The sequence below is a fragment of the Leucoraja erinacea genome, chromosome 1 (assembly GCF_028641065.1).
Source record: "Leucoraja erinacea ecotype New England chromosome 1, Leri_hhj_1, whole genome shotgun sequence".
NCBI lineage: Eukaryota > Metazoa > Chordata > Chondrichthyes > Rajiformes > Rajidae > Leucoraja > Leucoraja erinaceus.
In genome coordinates, this window is record NC_073377.1 from 6,982,998 (window position 1) to 7,004,123 (window position 21,126).

General features: G+C 45.6%; 1 protein-coding gene across 2 annotated transcripts in view; it reads right to left on the reverse strand.

Annotated features, from left to right (window-relative positions):
• Positions 1-21,126, reverse strand: part of smox (spermine oxidase) — a 49,112-nt gene that overhangs the window by 24,352 nt on the left and 3,634 nt on the right. For both annotated transcript variants that reach the window (XR_008724518.1, XM_055645298.1), the window contains exons 2-4: positions 16,247-16,481; positions 5,391-5,617; positions 1,795-1,968 (exon numbers count right to left, since the gene is read on the reverse strand). Coding sequence is in view for 1 of the 2 variants with exons in the window: in XM_055645298.1 (XP_055501273.1) it covers positions 1,795-1,968; positions 5,391-5,617; positions 16,247-16,454 (609 nt within the window). In the remaining variant the exon portion in view is untranslated. The remainder of the gene's footprint in view (positions 1-1,794; positions 1,969-5,390; positions 5,618-16,246; positions 16,482-21,126) is intronic.

Sequence of the window (21,126 nt, forward strand, 5' to 3'; positions counted from 1 at the left end):
GGTGAGTCTGTGGAATTCTCTGCCTCAGAGGCAGGTTCTCTGGAAGCTTTCAAGAGAGAGCTAGATAGGGCTCTTAAAAATAGCGGAGTCAGGGGATATGGGGAAAAGGCAGGAACGGGGTACTGATTGGGGATGATCAGCCATGATCACATTGAATGGCGGTGTTGGCTTGAAGGACCGAATGGCCTGCTCCTGCACCTATTGTCTATTGTCTAACCCCTGGCAGCAGGCGTGGCTCACCTGTCACGGGACCTGCCGGCCCCTGACGACCAGAGAACCGGAGAGGAGGTGGAAGGAATCGGCGACGGCAGACGAAAGAACAAAGAGCCGGGAAGAAGAACCGAGGCATTACCTTCCGAGCCCTCAAGGGCAGCCGCGGGAGGCTTCCCCGGGGAACGAAGGCTGAACGGTAACTGAGGAACAACAGCTCACAGGATCGAGGTGACATCTGCAACGGGCCTTTATGTTCAGCTGAAGCTTGGACTTTGAAAATGGCGCCAACGCCTGGCCATTTAATGAGCTATTTCTATACACTTTGTATTTAAGCTGGGATTGTCCCTATGTATAGTAATAATTTACTGGAGCTGCTAGGGAGAGTCATAGAACATGGAAACAGGCCATTCGGCCCAAATCATCACTGCCCATAGACTTATACGTGATAGGAACAGGATTAGGCCATTCGGCCCATCTAGTCTACTCTGCCATTCAATTATGGCTGATCTATCTTTCCCTCTCAGCCCCATTCTCCTGCCTTCTCCCCATAATCCCTGACACCCGCACTGATCAAGAATCTTTCAATCTCTGCCTTAAAAATATCCATTGACTTGGCCTCCGCAGCCTTACGTGACAATGAGTTCCACAGATTCACCACCCTCTGAATGAAGAAATTCCTCCTCATCTCCTTCCTAAAGGTACAGACTTTTATTCTGAGGCTATGGCCTCTGGTCCTAGACTCTCCCACTAGTGAAAACATCCTCTCCACATCCACTCTATCTATACATGCTGACCAAGATGCCCATCCAAGCAAGTCCCACTTGCCCTCTGGGAGAGCAGGGAAGTGAGTTAATATGTCCGTCCTCCTGATGTGGGAAGACACGACGAGGCAGATGATGTCCTTTCCCAAGTATGATAATGGGCCAATGCTGCTTTTGTTGTCCCCTGTACGAAGTGCAAACGCACAGTGAAATTATACCTTACCTAAATGTGAAAACGCACACCTCCAGATTCAGGGACAGTTTCTTCTCAGATGTTATCAGGCAACTGAACCATCCTGTCAACAACTAGAGAGCAGTCCTGAGCTACTATCTACCTCATTGGTTACCCTCGACCATCTTTTATATGACTTTACTGGCTTTATCTTGCACTAAACGTTATTCCCTTATCATGTATCTGTACACTGTGGATGGCTCAATTGTAATCATGTATTGTCTTGCCACCGACTGGTTAGCACGCAACAAAAGATTTTCACTGTACCTTGTTACACGTAACAATCAATTAAACTAAACCTAAGCTCATCCCCGATTAGCAAATTGTACAGAAATAGTCAACTGATCGCGCGTGCAAGAGGCGCTATATTTTGGCGCCATTTTCAGAGTCCAGGCCTTGGTCTAAATGTTATGAGTGGAGCCCGTTCCAGGCGAGCCCCAGACTACTGAGGGGCCTCCAGCCGTCACCATCTCTTGGACACGCGGGTCGACACTGTGAACTGACGTCCCTCTCCTCGCCCGCCCACCTTGGTTCCCCCAGGGGTGCTTCCCGCAGCCGACACGTTTCCTGCTTCAAGCTAAGTCGTACCTTCAAGAACTGCTGGAGCATCGCCAACTTCAACTTCTTGCTGATGCCAGAGTCCTCGCGGTTTGCCTTGAGGCGCTTACGCACCACATTTCTTGTGAAAATGCCAACGCTGTTTTGGCTTTCTGCGCCAACGGGCCTTCCCCGTTGGAAGAACTCCTGTGTCAGGTTATAGACCTATCAAAGGGAGTTGGGTAAAAGTTAGTGGGTGGCAGCGGTGGCACAGCGGTAGAACTTCTGTGTAACTGAAGGGGGCGCTCAACCCAGGTGACAATTTGCATGCTGGCCACAGAAGCAGATCTACAATCATGTATTACAGTCACTCCACACATTTAAATCTCTACTCCTACAGCAACATTGCTTGAGCAGCTTACAGCCCAGTGGTTTGAATATTGATTTCTCTAACTTCAGGTAGCCCCGGCATTCCCTCTCTCTCTATCCCTCCCTCACCCAAGTCATACTAGACAATAGACAATAGGTGCAGGAGTAGGCCATTCAGCCTTTCGAGCCAGCATCGCCATTCAATGTGATCATGGCTGATCATCCACAATCACTACCCCGTTCCTGCCTTCTCTCCATATCCATTAACTCCGCTATCCCTAAGAGTTCTATCTAACTCTCTCTTGACAGCATCCAGAGAACCACCCTCTGAGGCAGAGAGTTCCACACACTCACAACGCTGTGTGAAAAAGATTTTCCTCATCTCCGTTCTAAATGGCTTACCCCTCATTCTTAAAACCCCTGGTTCTGGACTTCCCCAACATTGGGAACATGGTTCCTGCCTTTTTTGCATATCTTTCATTTATTGTTCTTTATCTCTCTACATCATCGTCTATATCTCTCGTTTTCCTTATCCCTATCCAGCCTGAAGAAGGAACTCAACCCAAAACATCACCCATTCCTTCTCTCTCGAGATACTGCCTGTCCTGCTGAGTTACTCCAGTTTTGTGTGTCTATCCTTCTTGCTTTAACTATATCTACCTTATTATGTATCTGTGCACTGTGAATGGCTTGATTGCAAAATCCTGTACTGTCTTTCCGCTGACTGGATAGCACGCAACAAAAGCTTTTCACTGTGCCTCGGTACACGTGACAAAAAAACCAAACTGAACTAAACTAAACTCACAGTGGCAGAGACCCGGGTTCGATCCTGACCTCGGTGCTATTTCTACAGGGTTTGTACATTCTCCCTGTGATCGTGGAGGTTTTCTCCGGGTGCTCTGGTTTCCATCCACACCCCAAAGATATACAGGTTTGTAGGTTAATTAGCTTTAGCTAAATTGTAAATTGTCCCTAGTGTGTAATGTGTTAGTGTATGGGGCGATCGCTAGTCAGCATGGACTTGAGGGCCAAAAGACCTGTTTCCGTGCTGTACCTCTAAAACAAATAGTGAGACCTGACCACAATCTCACTGATAACTTGGTGGACCTCAAAGGCATTTGTTAAGCCCAAGATATGTTTAGCACATAGCCTAGCTTTAATTACCTTTGATTTAGCTTGCCAGGACATTTCAGCAAGCATTAAAAAGTCTGTAAGACCATAAAACTGGAGCAGATTTAGGCCATTTGGCCCATCGTTCATTTACTCATGTGTGATCTATTTTTTCCTCTCAACCCCATTCTCCGATAAGACATGAGACAGGAGTGGACCACAGTGGTCTGGAGACATGTAGAGGCCAGGGGGCACAGGAAAGGGAAAGGGGGTAGGGGGACTACTAGTTAAAATGGAGAATTCAGTGTCCATACCGTTGCGTTGTAAGCTACCCAAGTGGAACATGTGGTACTGTTCCTCCAGTTTGCCTACTGGCCACCCACTGGCAATGGAGGATGCCCCAGGACAGGAAGATCAGTGTGGGAATGGTAAAAGTAGTTAAAATGGTGAACAACAGGGAGAAAAAAAAAATCAGACAAAAAGTCTCACTCCTCCAGCCTCACATTCCAGCCCTCATTTTCTCTCTAGCTGTAACTCTAGCTTCACTCATATTTATTTTCATCTTCGCACTACCTATTGTACCTGTCCATGGCTTGATGTTCTCATCAATAGTATGACTCGGCTGGATAGCATTCATAGAATCATAGAGTGATACAGTGTGGAAACAGGCCCTTCAGCCTAACTTGCCCACACCGGCCAACATGTCCCATCTATACTAGTCCCATCTGCCTGCGTTTGGTCCGTATCCCTCCAAACCTGTCCCATCCATGTGCCTGTCTAACTGTTTCTTAAAGGTACACAAAAAAGCTGGAGTAACTCAGCGGGTGCAGCAGCATCTATGGAGCGAAGGCAACGTTTAGTCCTCCTCTGGCACCTGGTTCCATACACCCACCACACTTTGCGTGAAAAAGTTATCCCTCGGATTCAATAGACAATAGGTGCAGGAGTAGGCCATTCGGCCCTTCGAGCCAGCATTCCTGTTCAATCTTTCCCCCTTCACCTTGAACCTTAAGACAAAGTTTTTCGCTGTATCTCAGTAGACAAGAATAAACCAAAATCAAACCCACTGTCTCGATGTCCTCGCAAAAAAGATCATAGAACAGGACAGCACAGTAACAGGCCCTTCGGTACAGAATGTCCATGATAAAATGATGTCAGGGTGAACTAATCTATTCAGCCTGCCCAGGATCCCGATCACACCAGTCCCTGTATACCCATGTGTCTATCTAAAAGCCTCCTAAACACAACGATCATATTTGCCTCTATCATCACCCCTGCAGCACATTCCAAGCACCGAAAACTTGTCCAGCACATTTCCTTAGAGTATTGTGCCTCTCCCCTTACAGCTACGCCCTCTGGTCTCTGGCATAAACTTGGCAGGGAGCCTGCCAGCAGGTGTCACTGTTCAATTTGAAGAGCTGCATTTTTAGTTTTTTTTCTGATAACACATTTGGGGAAAGGACTTTTTGGGGATATTTCTTTATACAGTATGGAGGTTCTCAAACAGAACATTACAATGGGCAGTGCCTCAGCTGCAATGGGCAATGCCTCAGCTGCTTCTGACATTTGTTCAAATGAGAAAAGATAACATTAGTGCCAAGGCCGGATTTAGATCAAGAGAGGCCCTAAGCTGTTCCACTTGTGAGGCCCCCTCCGCGTTGGTTTACAGCCATGGCGGCCAAATCTCCCACAATTCAAAGCGAGGGAGAAAGTGCCCAGCGCCGACCAGTTGCCGTTGCAGTGCGCATGCGCAGGGCGGCCGATGATGTGCTGGCCGTGGTTGTGCACATGTGCAGGGGGGAGGATGTGCAGGCCGCAGCAATGCGCATGTGCAAGGCGGACTGCAGTGCGAGGCAGGATGTGCAAGTACAGACTGCAGGATGAGGAGCGAGCGGTGCCCGGCAGCCCGGACACAGATAGCGGGGGGAGATGGAGAGAGAGAGAGATAGAGGGGGGCCCTGCCCAGAGTTGAACGGTAGGTGTCCTGCCCTGGCCGGAGGCCCCCTAGATTTCGAGGCCCCAGGCTTCAGCCTATGAGGCCTAGTGGTAAATCCGGCTCTGTGAGGCCCCCCTAGACCTCTAGGCCCTAAGCTTAAGCTTGTCTAGTTTATAGGTAAATCCGGCCCTGATTAGTGCTGTGCAGATTGGGGTGGGGGGGACGGTCTCACCTCGTTGTATACATCGCTGAATTCTTCAATGACATCCTTAGGTATTCTCTGGCCACCACTGGTATAGTAGTGGGCCACCCCATTCTTGGAGTAGAGGCTGATGCGGCCAGTGCTGCGTTCTCCATCTGTAGTTTCTTCAAGGAGACCATGGTCTTCTGCTAGCTGATACACTGGGTTCCCATCAGCTCCGTGGATCCAAGTAGCCCCAAGGTCAAAGGTGGCGCAGCCTGAAACCACAATTTTCACATTCATTAATTACAGCCTTTATTTGAGTATAGGAGCAGGGAGGTTCTACTGCAGTTGTACAGGGTCTTGGTGAGACCACACCTGGAGTATTGCGTACAGTTTTGCTCTCCAAATCTGAGGAAGGACATTATTGCCATAGAGGGAGTGCAGAGAAGGTTCACCAGACTGATTCCTGGAATGTCAGGACTTTCATATGAAGAAAGACTGGATAGACTTGGCTTATACTTGCTTGAATTTAGGAGATTGAGGGGGGATCTTATAGAAACTTACAAAATTCTTAAGGGGTTGGACAGGCTAGATGCAGGAAGATTGTTCCCGATGTTGGGGAAGTCCAGGACTAGGGGTCACAGCTTAAGGATAAGGGGGAAATCCTTTAAGACCGAGATGAGAAAAACATTTTTCACAAAGAGAGTGGTGAATCTGTGGAATTTTCTGCCGCAGAAGGTAGTTGAGGCCAGTTCATTGGCTATATTTAAGAGGGAGTTAGATGTGGCCCTTGTGGCTAAAGGGTTCAGGGGGTATGGAGAGAAGGCAGGTACGGGATACTGAGTTGGATGATCAGCCATGATCATATTGAATGGTGGTGCAGGCTCGAAGGGCCGAATGGCCTACTCCTGCACCTATTTTCTATGTATCTATGTTCTCCCTGTGACCCCCGAGTGGGTTTTCTCCGTGTGCTTCAGTTTCCTCCCACAATCCAAAGACGTACTGGTTTGTTGGTTATTTTGGCTTTGGTAAAAAAAAATTGCCCCTAGTGTGTAGGATAGTGCTGGCGTACGGGGTTCACTGGCTGGTGCGGACTTGGTGGGCCGAAGGGCCTCTTTCCGTATTTTATCCAGTGGGCCAAAGGCCTCTTTCCGTACGTTATCTCTAAAATAAGCAAAACTAAACTAAATATGGGAGCTGCCACTTAAAACAGACGTGCATCAGAACAACTCCTTGCAAAGGCAGGTGAATCTCTGCATGCTTCCATCCCATAAGCATGTGGGAAGCCTGATCACTGGAATTACAGTAAACCCTCGGTTTAACAAACCCCAATGTGATGGTGTTTGGTTATAGTGGACGGACCTGTCAAAGTCAACCCCAGCTCGCACTGCCTCCCTGGCCACTGCCTCCCGAGCTCCAGCTTCTGATGCCACCCCCGACTCGCACGATGCACCAACGAGCCCTCAGCACGGTCTGGCTGAATCGGCTGTTGTCGCGGCTAACATCGTAGCCCCTGGGAACAATGCTTTCTTTAGTCAGAGGGTAGTTAATCTGTGGAACTCATTGCCACAGAGGGCTGTGGAGGCCAAGTCAGGGGATATTTTTAAGGCAGAGATAGACAAGTTCTTGATTAGAACGGGTATCAAGTGTTATGGGGAGAAGGCAGGAAATTGGGATTAGGTGGCAGAGATCAGCCATGATTGAATGGCGTAGACTCGATGGCCTAACCCTACTCCTATAACTAGGTATGTTACAAAACCTACCTGAATCGTGTCTGAGAATCTGCCCCACCACGTGTGCGTGATTTTGGCGCTGTTTAGAGGGGGCGGGTTTAAAACGCGATTTTTACTAGGCTGTTGCAATCGAAAATGTTCAGCCTAGTAAATCATTAACGGAAAATCGCTGAAAGACCCCGTCGCAAAAGGTATTATTAGTTTTTATGGCCTTGTATAATAGTTATGGTAGTTTATAAATCACTCTCTAAACCCGCGACCTCTCGCAGCCCCAGGGTTTTATAAAGCAAACAAACAATTAAAGGTATGTACCTTATTTTTACATTAAAAGAGGCTTGTTAAGAACCCTGTCTATAAAGTTTTCTATAGCGAGTAGCTCATTTTGGGCTCTTTATATCCCGCAGTATTTTTCTGGGCATTTGTGGGCACAAATCCAGCGCAATGTGAACGTTCTAAACCAGCACGTTCACAGGAACCCACTAGAAAGCCGATTTAAATTTGACTTTAATTTACAGCAATTGAACACTAAATTCCTTCCATTTGGCCTATAAATTGATGTAAATGAGATTTAAAAATCATGTTTTATTGTGAATTATTTATGAATATTATTTGGACACTTGGGCTATTTAAAAATGTTAATCATTTATTAAGAAATGGATAGATGTTTAGATCTAGTAATTGATGTTTGAAATTTGCTACACTTGGGTAACTAACTAATTATATGCTTTAATTTCAGGTCATCCAAGTTAGATTATTTTATGTTTGTTTCAGAATGGTTCAATCTACGATAACTGAAAATTTCATTCAGTTCTCTTAATTCTTAAGAAGGTTATGGCCTTTTGACTGTCCATGATCACAGCTTTTTTGTTATGTCCATAGAAAATCAATAGGGAACAAGATGCTAATTTCCGAGTATGAAAATGGCCATAACATTTTAAATACTTGAGATATGAAAGTGAATTAGGTGTCAAATTAAACTTATTTTTATGCTTTATCTGATGGGATAAATTGCAGACTTGATTTTTTAAATCTCAAAATTTTGTAACATTGCTACTATAACTTGTGAGACAGGATGTAATTGGTCACCATGGGGCTCCCTCCCCTCCCACCTGCTTCTTTCTGTAGACCGCGTTTTTTTCTAGTCCCCACTCGACAGCCACTGCCGCCTCCTCCTTCTTCTGTTCCTCTGTCCACTCGGCCTCTCCCCCCCCCCCCCCCCCCCACCGAGACCATCCCCTCCCCCTCGGAATTGCTGACTTACGCCACCGTGGAAGCAGCAGCAGGTGGGAGAGGAGGGAGCCCCCTGGTGACAGAGCACGGTGGCGACTGCCTGAAGAAATCACTATCGCCACGGCCTACAATGTGAGCCACACCAACACCTGCATCGCCAGACCATGTGGAGGGTATAGACAAAGGGCTTGCTGGTGTACACCAGTAGTTTCACTTGGTATCATGTTCAGCATGGACAATGTGGGCTAAAGTGCCAGATAAATACTGTTTTATGATACATGGAGACCATGGGCAATGATACAGAAGGTGGAATATACTTTAGTTTAGATGTACAGCGCTTTGGCCTATGGAGTCAATGCCGACCACCCTTTGACACCAGTTCAATACTATCCCTCTTTCTCATCCACCTTACACATTACGGGAAGTTTTACGGAGGGCAATTAACCTATAAATTTGGATGTGGTTGAGATGTGGGAGGAAACCGGTGCACCCGAAGAAAACCCACGCAGTCACAGGGAGAACGTGCAAATGGTGAGCGGACAGTACCCGAGGTCAGGATTAACCTTGGGTCTCTGGCACTGAGAGTTATGCCACTGTGTAACCCGGGGTAGATCAGCCGTGGTTATTTTAATGGAGGAGCAGACTTGGCTACTCCTACTCCTGTTTTCTTGTGCTCCAACAGCTACACTTTGGGTTGTCGTTCCTTGGGAACAATTTGGATGCTTGGATGCAGCCCTGGTCATCACACAAACCAACCTCTCTTCCACTGACTCCATCTACACTTTACGCTGCCTTGACGAATTACACCCTGGCCACTCCCTCTTCTCCCCTCCCCCCATCAGGCAAAATGGACAGAAGTGTGAAAACACCTCCAGATTCAGGGAGTTTCTTTCCAGGTGTTATCAGGCAACTGGACCATCCTACCAACAGCCAGAGAGCAGTCCTGATCTACTATCAAACTTAATGTAAGACCCTGGGACCATCTTTGATCAGACTTTACTGGACTATAAGTTGCACTAGACATTATTTGCATGTATCATGTTTCCATGGATGGTTCGATTGTAATCATGTATTGTCTTTCCACTAACTGGTTAGCACACAAAAATGCTTTTCACCGCACCTCAGTACAAGTGACAATAAACTAAACTAGACTAGTTTGGAAATGACATGACTCAGAATTGTGCCATTATTGTCTAACACAAAAGTCTGAGAACTCTGAAAAATTGCAGCGTGGGGAACATTTTTCTCACATGCATCATACTGTGATGTAACTCCTTGCAGAGTTGGGGAAAAAAGCACACTTACTGTAAACCTTACAAAATGACCTTATGGTGAAACAATCCCCTAGAGTCATTGCAATTGTAATATTGCGAGTTTGTAAGTTTGAAGACCGCATTTGAGTATTGCGAGCAGTTTTGGGCCCCATATCTGAGGAAGGATGTGCTGGCATTCGAGCAAGTCCAGAGGAGGTTTACGAAAATGATCCCAGGGATGAGTTGGTTAACATATGATGACAGGTTGACTGCACTGGGCCTGTACTCACTGAAGCTTAGAAGGATGAGGGGATCTCATTGCAACTTACCGAATAGTGAAAAGGCCGGAGAGAGTGGATGTAGAGAGGATGTTTCCACTAGTGGGAGAGTCTAGGACCAGAGGCCATAACCTCAAAATAAAAGGACGTGCCTTTAGAAAGGAGATGAGGTGGAATTTCTTTAGCCAGAGAGTGGTGAATCTGTGGGATTCATTGCCTCAGGCGGCTGTGGAGGCCTTCAATGGATATTTTTAAGGTGGAGACTGAAAGGTTCTTGATTAGTACGGGTGTCAAGAGTAATGGGGAGAAGGCAGGAGAATTGGGTTGAGAGGGAAAGATAGATCAGCCATGATTGAATGGCAGGGTAGGCTTGATGGGCCAAACGGCCTAATTTAGTTTAGTTTAGAGATGCGGCGTGGAAACAGGCACTTTGTCTCACTGAGTCTGTGCCAACCAGCGATCCACACACACTAACACTATCCTACAATTTACATTTTTACCAATGCCAATTACCCTACAAACTTGTACGTCTTTGGAGTGTGGGAGGAAACTGGACAACCCGGAGAAAAACCACGCAGGTTACTGAAGGAACGTACAAACCCCACACAGAATTTCATTGTTCTATCTCGGACACATAACAATAAAACACTCTTGACCCTTGATTCTTGATAGCACCCATGGTCAGGATCAAAGCCGGGTCTCTGATCCTGTAAAGCAACGACTCTAGTGCTGCGTCACCAGGCCACCCTCTGCTCCTACAACATATGAACTTATGAGTTTATGAAGAGACAGGATCAGTATGTCGGACCCATGGACTTGCTCAGCCAGAAACTCAATCACCTCATTCAGAGCAGCACCTCCAGGAAATGCAGAAGGAGTGCCGCCTTGTCATGGATAGACAATAGGTGCAGGAGGAGGCCATTCGGCCCTTCGAGCCAGCACCGCCATTCACTGTAATCATGGCTGATCATCCATAATCAGTACCCCGTTCCTGCCTTCTCCCCATATCCCTTGACTCCGCTCTCTTTAAGAACTCTGTCCAACTCTCTCTTGAAAACATCCAAAGAATTGCACTCCACTGCCTTCTGAGGCAGAGAATTCCACAGAATCACAACTCTGTGTGAGAGAGTGTTTACTCATCTCCGTTCTAAATGGCCTAACCCTTTTTCTTAATCTGTGGTACACAGACCCTTAGTCTGCTCTCTCAGCTACATCTGAAAGAATGGATGGCGCTGTTTTAAAATGAACAGGAGAGTCCTTCTCGGTATCCCGACCAACACAATCAAAGGAACAGATTGTGCGGAACAGTTACCTCACAGTATGATGCATGTGCCAGATTAAATATGGGCTAATGTACTTCCGGCATTACAACTGTCTACACATTGCAACACTACACATATAGGCTCCCGAAGTCACTGCAAAAATTTAACAATAAAATCTAACAATAAACAAGCACTTTACTCCTTGCACCGCAGGAGGGTGAGGGGTATTCCCACAGAGCAGCACGGTGGCACAGCGGTAGAGTTGACAATAGACAATAGGTGCATGAGTAGGCCATTCGGCCCTTCGAGCCAGCACCGCCATTCAATGTGATCATGGCTGATCATCCCCAAACTGTAACCCCTTCCTGCCTTCTCCCCATATCCCCTGACTCCACTATCTTTAAGAGCTCTATCTAGCTCTCTCTGGAAAGTATCCAGAGAACCGGCCTCCACCGCCCTCTGAGACAGAGAATTCCACACTCACAACTCTCTGTGAGAAAACGTGTTTCCTCGTCTCCGTTCTAAATGGCTTACTGTGGGCCCTGGTTCTGGACTCCCCCAACATCGGGAACATGTTTCCTGCCTCTAGTGTGTCCAAACCCTTAACAATCTTATATATTTTAATTTGATGTCCTCTCATCCTTCTAAACTCCAGAGTGTACAAGCCCAGCTGCTCCATTCTCTCAGCATATGACAGTCCCGCCAACACGGGAATTAACCTTGCAAACCTACGCTGCACTCCCTCAACAGCAAGAATGTCCTTCCTCAAATTAGGGGACCAAAACTGCACACAATACTCCAAGTGTGGTCTCACTAGGGCCCTGTACAACTGCAGAAGGACCTCTTTGCTCCTTTTCTCGACTCCTTTTATTATAAAGGCCAACATGCCATTCGCTTTCTTCACTCCCTGCTATACCAGCATGCTTACTTTCATAGACTGATGAACAAGGACCCCCAGATCCCGTTGTACTTCCCCTTTTCCCAACTTGACGCCATTTGGATAGTAATCTGCTTTTCTTTTTTTATACCAAAGTGGATAACCTCACATTTATCCACATTAAACTTCATCTGCCATGCATCTGTCCACTCCCCAACCTGTTCAAGTCACCCTGCATTCTCATAGCATCCTCCTCACAGTTCACATTGCCACCCAGCTTTGTGTAATCTACAAATTTGCTAATGTTACTTTGAATCCCTTCATCCAAATCATTGATGTATATTGTAAATAGCTGCAGTCCCAGCACCGAGCCTTGCGGTACCCCACCAGTCACTGCCTGCCATTTTGAAAGGGACCCGTTATTCCCTACTCTTTGTTTCCTGTCTGCCAACCAATTCTCTATCCATGTCAGCACTCTACCCCCAATACCATGTGCCCAAATTTTGCCCACTAATCTCCTGTGGGACCTTATCAAATGCTATCTGAAAGTCCAGGTACACTACATCCACTGGCTCTCCCTTGTCCATTTCCTCGTTACATCCTCAAAAAATTCCAGAAGATTAGTCAAGCACGGTTTCCCCTTCGTAAATCCATGCTGACTCGGGCCGATCCTGTTACTGCTATTCAAATGTGTGGCTATTTAATCTTTTATAATTGACTCCAGCATCTTCCCCACCACCGATGTCAGGCTAACTGGTCTATATAATTCACTGTTTTCTCTCTCCCGCCTTTCTTAAAAAGTTGCTGTCTCACAGCGCCAGAGACCCCGATTCGATCCTGACTACGGTCTGTATGAAGTTTGTACATTTTCCCCGTGAACTGCATGGGTTTTTTCCTGGTGCTCCAGTTTCCTCCCACAATCCAAAGATGTACAGGTTAATTGGCTTCGGTAAAATTGTAAATGGTTCCTAGTGTATAGAATAGTAGTGTTTGGGGGGGATTGGTGGTCCATATGGCCTTGATGGGCCGAAGGATCTGTTCCCATGCTGTATCTGTAAACAAAACCAAATCTTAGTTTTCGGCCACACTGGAGTAATGTGTCTACTGCTTCCTACACAACTGGAATGATGTGGTGACATTTTAAAAAAGTGCAGGATCAATTTACCAGGACGATGCATAGAAAGGAAGGATTTTCTTATGAGGAAAGATTAGACAGACTGGGTTATTTTCACAGGAACATAGGAGGCTGTCTGATGACAATACAAGACTTTGGGGGACATCGACAGAATAGATAGAGACCTTTCCCAGGTGCAGTAAACATGTTCCCGATGTTGGGGGAGTCCAGAACCAGGCGTCACAGTTTGAGAATAAGAGGTAGGCCATTTTGGACTGAGATGAGGAAATACTTTTTTACCCAGAGGGTTGTGAATCTGTGGAATTCACTGCCATGGAAAGGCGGTGGAAGCCAATTCACTAGATGTTTTCAAGAGAGAGTTAGATTTAGTTCTTAGGTCTAACGGAATCGAGGGATATGGGGAAAAACCAAGAACGGGGTACTGATTTTGGATGATCAGCCATGATCATATTGAATGACGGTGCCGGTTCGAAAGGGTGAAAGGCCGAAAGGCCTACTCCTACACCTATTTTCTATGTTTCTGTTTCCCAGGGCAAGGGAGGCTAGGACAATAAAGCAGAGCTTTAAGGTGAGTGGGGAGGAATTTAATGCAGGAAGTCACAGTCATACAGCAAGGAAACAGGCCTTTCAGCCCTACTTCTCTATCCTGACCAAGATTCCCTCGCTAATCTAGTACCATTTGCCCTTGTTTGTCCCATATCTCTCTGAACCTTTCCTTTCCTTTCCATGTAGCTGTCCAAATGTCTTTTAAATGGTTGTTGTAATTGAACAAATTAAACATACCCCAAAATTCATTCTTTAATTATGGGTTAATTACAGCAAAAAAACTCATACTTGAATTCTGAAAAAATGCTACTATACCAACGCTTAAAATGTGGATTAGTAATATGTTGGACACAGCACACTTGGAAGAAATGAGACTCCTCCTAATAGATAAACAAGACCAATTCTTAACGAGTTGGTCTCCATTTATTGATTTCTTGGATTCATGTGGTGCAACAGTATCGTAAAAATTAAAAGTTTCAGGTATGGGTGAAAGATGATCTAGAATATAAAAACTCATCTCCTTGCGGCGATTTGATAATCTCCCTCCTGCTTTCTTTTCTTGCTTATTTATTTTCCTCACCCTCCCTTTTTCCTCCTTTTTATTCACACACATTAGACTTTGCTCTATTCTTTACTATATTTAAAAAAAAATTAAAATTAAAAAAAAATGGTTGTTGTACCTGCTGCAACTACTTCCTCTGGCAGCTCGTCCCATATTCCCACCCACCCTGGGTGCAAAAATGTTGTTCTCGGGTACCTATCAAATCTCCTCCCCTCTCATCATAAATCTATGCCCTGAATTTCTTGATTCCCCTTCAAGAGATCTATACACTGTGGACACCTTGATTGTATTCATGTTTTTTTGTCTGGCTAACACACAAACAAAAGCTTTTCACTGAACTTCGGTGCGTGACAATAATACACAAAATTAAAAAGGAGTAAGATGGTTATGTAGAATGAGTCATCAGCAGAGGTGGAAGAGACAAATACAATTGGAGCATTTAAAAAGCATTTGGAAAGGCACCAGAAAAGGAAAGGAATAGCTGGATGTGGACCAAATAAGTTTAATAAAGTTATGCATCCTAGTCAGTATGGATGAGTTGGGCCAAAGGGCCTGTTTCTATGCTGTACAACCCCATGATTCTATGACATATTCCTAGTTAGCCGATGACTCTCTCAAAAGTCTGAAGAAGGGTCTCGAACCGTAACGTCACCTATTCCTGTTCTCCAGAAATGCTGCTGAGTTACTCTTCTGTCCATCTTCTGTGACACTCTCAAAAGCTTGGATTAGTTTAGTATAGTTCAGAGATACAGTGGAGAAACAAGCCCTTTGGTCCACGCCAACCAGCGATCACCCCATACTCCAGCACTACCATACACACGAGGGACAATTTACAATTTTTACCAAAGCCAAACCTATACATCTTTGGAGTGTGGGAGGAAACCGGAGCACCTGGGGAAAACCCACGTGGTCACAGGGAGAATGTATGAACTCTGTACAGCCAGCACCCACAGACAGGATCAAACCCGGGTCTGTGGCTCTGAGAGGCAGCAACCCTACAGCTGCACCACCGTGCCGCCCCAGATTAGCTACTTAAGATGTGGCGGAGGGTGTGAGAGACAAACAGAGTGAAAGACCTATGGTCCGGTTATAGACTCATTGAATTGGAACACCTCCAAAAGCAGAGATCAGAATGAAATGTAACAGGACATTAAAGTAATGGCACCATTCAATTATTCATATCAAGGAACATATCATGACCTAATTCAAGATAACATTTTTCCTGCATCTACCCTGTCCAATCCCTTGAGACTTGTATATGTTTTTATAAGATTTCCCTCTCATCCTTCTAAATTCCAGTGAATGCAAGCCCATTCGATCCATTCTTTCATCATATGATAGTCCCGCCTCCCGGGAGTTAACCTGGTGAACCTACGCTGCACTCCCTCATTAACAAGAATGTCCTTCCTCACATATGCATTGCACACCACCTGTTCGTCTAAGTGGGTAGATGTGTCTGCTAATGACACCGGGTGATTCCGCATGCTCATCCCACATGCGGGGGGGTGGGGGGGGAGGGGGCTGCTGCCACGTGCATTGGCAGGCAGTAGATAGGATTGTTCAGTACTCTGTAACGTTGTCAGCGCCAAATACTGTACATTGCGACACTTGTGCACACTGGCCCAGCGGTAGAGCTGCTGCCGTCCAGCGCCAGAGACCGGGATTCGAACCTGACCACAGGTCCTGATTGTACGGAGTTTGTACGTTCTCCCCGTGAATTGCGTGGGTTTTCTCCGGATGCTCCGGTTTCCTCCTAAACTGCTGCCTCGCCTGCATGCAAAACAAAGCTTTCATTGCACCTAGGTATTCTAGGTACATGTTTAATTTAGCTTAGCTTATTTTCACGTGTACCAAAGCTTTGTTGCGTGCTAACCAGCCGGCGGAAAGACAATACATGATTACATTCGAGCTATTCACAGAGTGAATTCACAGGTGACAATAATCATTCATTCATTCATTAATTCAACATTAATTAATTCATTCATTCATTCACAGTGAAATTTTTGCATTGCAAAGAAGCAGGCTTACCAAGTTTAATGCTTTGGACTCTGCCCCCAATTCGCTCTGATGCCTCTAGAACAGTGATGTCTGTGAATCCACTGGCTAGGAGGAGTCTTGCCGCAGAGAGTCCAGCGAGACCAGCACCGATGACGACTATACGAGGTTGTCGCTTTGTCAGTGTGCCACGACTGAGAGGATCATCTGCACTGTCTGAAGATATTTCACAACTTTGCATACCGCCCAAGCTCTTCTTCTAGGAAAACTGCGGAGAAGAACGACACAGAGGTCAGGATTCATCACATGAAAATAAGAATAAGAAACGGGTGAAAGAGTGACTGATTGAGTGGAGTTTAAGTTTATTGTCGTTGTGTGGTTTGAGGTACAGCTTTGTTTCGTCCGCTGTCCAATCCAATCAGGGCGGCACAGTGGTGCAGCGGTAGAGTTGCTGCCTTACAGCGCCAGAGACCAGGGTTCAAACCTGACCACGGATGCTGTCTGTACGGAGTGCGTACATTCTCCCTGTGAACCTGCAGGGGTTTTGCTCCGGGTGCTCCGGTTTCCTCCCAGACTCCAATGAAGTACAGGTTTGTATTGTAAATGGCGTTGGAAAAATTGTAAATTATCCCTAATGTGCAGGATAGTGCTAGTGTACGAGGTGATCGTTGGTCCGTTCAGACTCGGTTGACTGAAAGGCCCGTTTCTGCACTGTATCTCTGAAGTCTAAAAGGTCTAAATCTGAAATACTGTACATAAATACAATCAAGCCAAACTCAAGTTGGTAAAGCAGAGGAATATACAGAGTTCAGAATATACATTGCCCTCCATAATGTTAAGGACAAAGACCCATCATTTATTTATTTGCCTCTGTACTCCACAATTTGGGATTTGTAATTGAAAAAAATCACATGTGGTTAAACTGCACATTGTCAGATTTTAATACTGGCCATTTTTATACATTTTGGTTTCACAATGTAGAAATCACAGTTTATACATAGTTCCCCCATTTCAGGGCACCATAATGTTTGGGACACAGCAATGTCATGTAAACAAAAGTAGTCATGTTTAGTATTTTGTTGCATATCCTCTGCGTGCAATGACTGCTTGAGGTCTGTGCTTCATTGACATCACCAGTTGCTGGGTGTCCTCTCTGGTGATGCTCTGCCAGGCCTGTATTGCAGCCATCTTTAGCTTATGCTTGTATTGGGGGCTAGTCCTCTTCAGTTTTCTCTTCAGCATATAAAAGGCATGCGCAATTGGGTTCAGATTGGGTGATTGACTTGAACACTCAAGAATTGACCATTTTCTAGCTTTGAAAAACTCCTTTGTCACTTTAGCAGTATGTTTGGGATCATTGTCTTACTGCCATAGAGGGAGCATTAGAGGGAGTGCAAAGAAGATTCACCAGACTGATTCCTGGGATGTCAGGACTGTCTTATGAAGAAAGACTGGATACACTTGGTTTATACTCTTTAGAATTTAGGAGATTGAGAGGGGATCTTATAGAAACTTACAAAATTCTTAAGGGGTTGGACAGGCTAGATGCAGGAAGATTGCTCCCGATGTTTGGGGAAGTCCAGGACAAGGGGTCACAGCTTAAGGATAAGGGGCAAATCCTTTAAAACCGAGATGAGAAGAACTTTTTTTTCACACACAGAGAGTGGTGAATCTGGGAAACTCTCTGCCACAGAAGGTAGTTGAGGCCAGTTCATTGGCTATATCTAAGAGGGAGTTAGATGTGGCCCTTGTGACTGCTTGTGGGGATCGGAGGGTATGGAAAGAAGGCAGGTACAGGATACTGAGTTGGATGATCAGCCATGATCATATTGTATGGCGGTGCAGGCTCGAAGGGCCGAATGGCCTACTCCTGCACCTAATTTCTATGTTTCTATGTTTCTATGTTTGATTAGCTCTGATAAATCTTTCTTAACAATGGGACAAATGCTTACTATTATAGAACATGGGGCATAGAAAATTACAGCACAGGGACAGGCTCTTTAACCCACAATGTAATTTTTTAGTTTAGAATTACAGCGCGGAAACAGGCCTTTCGACACCCACCAGTGATCCCCGCACGTTAACACTAACCTAACACACACACAAAGGAAGATCTACACTTATACCAAGCCAATTTCCCTACAAACCCGTACGTCTTTGGAGTGTGGTAGGAAACCAAGAATCTCGGAGAAAACCCATGCAGTCGCGGGGTGAACGTGCAAACTCCGTACGGACAAGCACCAGTAGTCAGGATCAAATCTGGGTCTCTGACTCTGTAAGGCAGTAAGCTCTACCGCTATGCCACCACGCCATCTGTGCTGAACATAATGTAAAGAGAAACTAATCTCTCCTGTGTGCATATGATCCACTATGAGATCAATGCATTTATACGTATACAAACAGAAAAATAGTCCTCATATACCAATTCCTGTAAGATATGCTGCACCCATCACTCTTAAATTCACACGGCTACTCTTTAGCATATGAGATCATGTGATAGGAGCAGAATTAGGCCATACGACCCATCAAGTCTACTCCGCCATTCAATCATGGTTGATCTATCTCCCTCCTAACCCCATTCCCCTGCCTTTGACTCCTGTATTAATCAATAATCTATCTATCTCTGCTTTAAATATATCCACTGACTTTGCCTCCACAGCATTCGGTGCAAAATAATTCCACAGATTCCACATAAAGTGATGAGCAATAACCTTTCATCATCATCATCATGATTAATGTATTAGCATGTAAAAACTTACAAGGAATTTGATTTGCCATACAGTCATGCCAAAAAAGCAACAAGACACACAACTACATAAAAATTAACATAAACATTCACCACAGCGCACAAGGCAATAAAATATCATATTATCTTCTTCCCTCCTTTTCTCCCGTGGTCTGGGCAGTCGAACCATCCACAGTTGGAGCGATCGAAGCTCCCACGTCTGGGTGATCGAAGCCCCTGCGATCCGGGCGGTCGAAGCCTCTGCGGCCGGAGCTCCTGAAGTTGATCCCTAACCATGCACAATGCACAAATGCATTTCGTTGTCTCTGTACTGTACACTGACAATGACAATTAAAATTGAATCTGAATCTGAATCTGAACCAAGGGACCATGAGCTCCATGACGTTAAGTCCTCAGTGCGGACAGATATACGATACAGAAAAGTCGCATCTCTGTCAGGAAAAAATTCCAAAACTAGAGATACACTAAAATATACATTTAACAACAGACTCAAAACAACAAAAGAAGAAAAGGACGAGACAGACTGTTAGTGAGGCAAACAAGTTTCACACGTTTAACAAAATGTAATTGTGGGCTGAAGGGCCTGTTACAGTGCTGTACTATTCTATCTTCAATGGGACCACACTCACTGACAATCCCCTCTCAATGATCACACACATTGATCCTCCACTGCTTTCCTTTTCCTACCTATGTCCCCCCCACTACTGCACATCCGATGACAGGACTCGGAGTGCTGGAGTAACTAATTGTCAGGCAGCATCGCTGTAGAACATGGATAGGAGATGTTTCGAGACACGTCCGTTCTTCAGGCTTCTGGAGGAGGGATTCAGTCTGAAATGTCGCCTATTCATGTTTTCCACAAATGCTGTCTGACAACAAGTTACTCATTACTCATTATTAGTCTACATTTGTAAACTAGAATCTGCAGATCCTGGTTTCTACCCATGACAAGATGAGGACGTTGTCAGGACGAGAGGGTGTGAGCTACAGGGAGAGGTTGAGCAGCCTGGGACTATTCCTTGAAGCGCGGGAAGATGAGGGATGATCTTATAGAGGTGTATAAAATCATAAGAGGAATAGATCGGGAAGGTGCACAGGCTCTTGCCCAGGGTAGGAGAATCGAGAACATAGGTTTAAGGTGAAGGGGGAAAGATTTAATAGGAATCTGAGGGGCAACGTTTACACACAAAGGGTGGCGTGTGTATGGAACAAGCTGCCAGAGGAGATAGTTGAGCCAAGGACTATTGCAACATTTAAGAAACATGTATAGGACAGGCATAGAGGGGTAGGGGCCAAATGCAGTTAGGAGCGACTAGTGTAGATGGGACATGTTGGTTAGTGTGGGCAAGTTGGGCCGAAGGGCCTGTTTCCATGCTGTAAAATACGATGACTAAGATGTCAGGTGACCAGCCATTGTGGGGTTATGTTTATTCCTAGCCGAGGGAATGCAGTTAGTGGGAGAATATGGCAGGACCAATTCCTCTAAACTTTCCCTGTCCATGCGCCAGTCCAATTGACTTATTAAAATGTTATATTTCATAATGTTAGAGTTTTTGCATTATCTTTGTTCTCTCAGTCCAGCACAGAGTCAAATGACGGCCTGTCTATAAATCGGATGGTACAGCTTACAGTTCACATGGGCAATTTTACAACCCAGCGGTATGAATTTTGATTTCTCCAATTTCATATAACTCCTGCATTCCCTCTCATTCCATCCCTCCCCCACCATAGTCGTCATACTAGTCCTGTGTAGTTTCACTGTTCAGAACCCCTTGTTATCACTTTCCCCACAGCCAACAATGGACCATTGTGGGCTCCACCTTTCCTTAATCATCGGTGCTGGCTTTGATTTGTTCTTTTCAAACCTTTCAGACGTTTGTTCTCTGTACCTTTTCATTTCTCTAATTTTTCTCTCTCTCTCTCCTGACTCTCCGTCTCCACCCGAAATGCCACCATTTCCTTTTGTCTAAGAGAAAGACACTCAGTAGAGTTGCCGCCTCACAGCTCCAGTGGCCTGCGTTCCGTCCTGACTACGGGTGGTTGGCTGTACGGAGTTTGTACATTCTCCCCATGACCTGTGTGCGGTTTCCCCGGGAGCTTCGGTTTCCTCCCACACTCCAAAGAGGTACAGGTTTGAATGTTAATTGGCTTGGTGTTAATGTAAAAT